Here is a 1,132-nt window from a genome sequence, read left to right as displayed (position 1 = left end):
TTGCATTGTGATCTGCAGGGAGAAGGTGTTGGTGGAATCAGATAGCATGAATGAACCAGGCCGTGTTGTGTGGCAGCTTGCCCTGTGTCTTCTACTGGCCTGGCTTATTGTTTTCTTTTGTCTTGTCAGAGGTATTAAGTCATCAGGAAAGGTATGTACTGTACCAGTATTCTGTTATCTTTACACATTTTTTTTTTCTTTAAATTAAGATTATTTTTTGAAGTGTGCAACTCATACTGTCAATAAAATTTGTGAGTATATATCAATATTCCTTACGACTCATTACAAAGGTATTCATTAAAAGACAATTTTTTGTATAATAAACCAGTTGATTTACCTTGATGTCAAAGCTAAAGATTGCTTATTCACCCCTCTGAATGAGTCTCTGGCAAGAAGTTTGTTACAAAGTGAATAATAAAACCTGATGAAATTATTCCGTCAATTACAATGGCATGTTTAAAAAAATATAGACCTATTCCATTATTTTTGTTTTAATAATATGATTTTTTTAATGAAATCTCTGAGTACAGTATGCAGCAAACATGAATTGAAAAAAGCATTTGGTGTTTTGTTTTTACAGGTTGTGTATTTCACAGCTACATTTCCGTACCTTGTATTGTTCATTCTGCTCATCCGAGGTGCCACTTTACCCGGTCATCTTGATGGTATAAAGTTTTTTATAGTCCCGAAATTTGACCGTCTAAGTGACCCACAGGTAGTCAAGAAAATTCTTTTACCACCATTGAAGCTTAAGTTGAGTTTATGCTCAAGTGTGTTTATGCGGTGGTCTTTGGTCTCTTTATGAATGTGTTGAAAGCTGATTTTTTTTAGGATCAGCCTTGAGTTAGTTTTGTTTGTGAGAAAACCCATTTCATTCTCGCAAATTACTCTTCCTTAAATGTTTACAAAAGAATAGAGTTAATGCAGACGTGGTCCAGTAGGGCATGGGGAACTTACCCCCCCCCCAACCACCATTTTGCCACAGAATTTTAACATTTCAGTGCCCCTGGTGAATAAATAAAATGTATCAAAAGATATTTATATATATTTATTTATTCAGGTATAAATATTCAGGTATAAATATTCAGGTAAAAAAGATGATATTTACACACAAAAAGAATGAATAAACAGA

General features: G+C 33.8%; 1 protein-coding gene across 1 annotated transcript; it reads left to right on the top strand.

The window, feature by feature from the left end:
* The first annotated feature begins 34 nt into the window (after positions 1 to 34).
* LOC117105894 (sodium- and chloride-dependent taurine transporter-like) lies at positions 35 to 942 on the top strand. The gene is made up of 2 exons (XM_033247199.1): positions 35 to 151; positions 581 to 942. Exons 1-2 carry the CDS (start codon positions 47 to 49, stop codon positions 803 to 805), a joined length of 330 nt encoding a protein of 109 aa, XP_033103090.1. The 5' UTR covers positions 35 to 46; the 3' UTR covers positions 806 to 942.
* The last annotated feature ends 190 nt before the right edge of the window (positions 943 to 1,132 follow it).

This window comes from Anneissia japonica, unplaced genomic scaffold (genome assembly GCF_011630105.1).
Source record: "Anneissia japonica isolate Jap-2015-1 unplaced genomic scaffold, ASM1163010v1 scaffold8235_len1132_cov86_single, whole genome shotgun sequence".
NCBI lineage: Eukaryota > Metazoa > Echinodermata > Crinoidea > Comatulida > Comatulidae > Anneissia > Anneissia japonica.
Note: the sequence above shows the minus strand (reverse complement) of the source record. Positions and strands in the feature narration are given on the sequence as shown.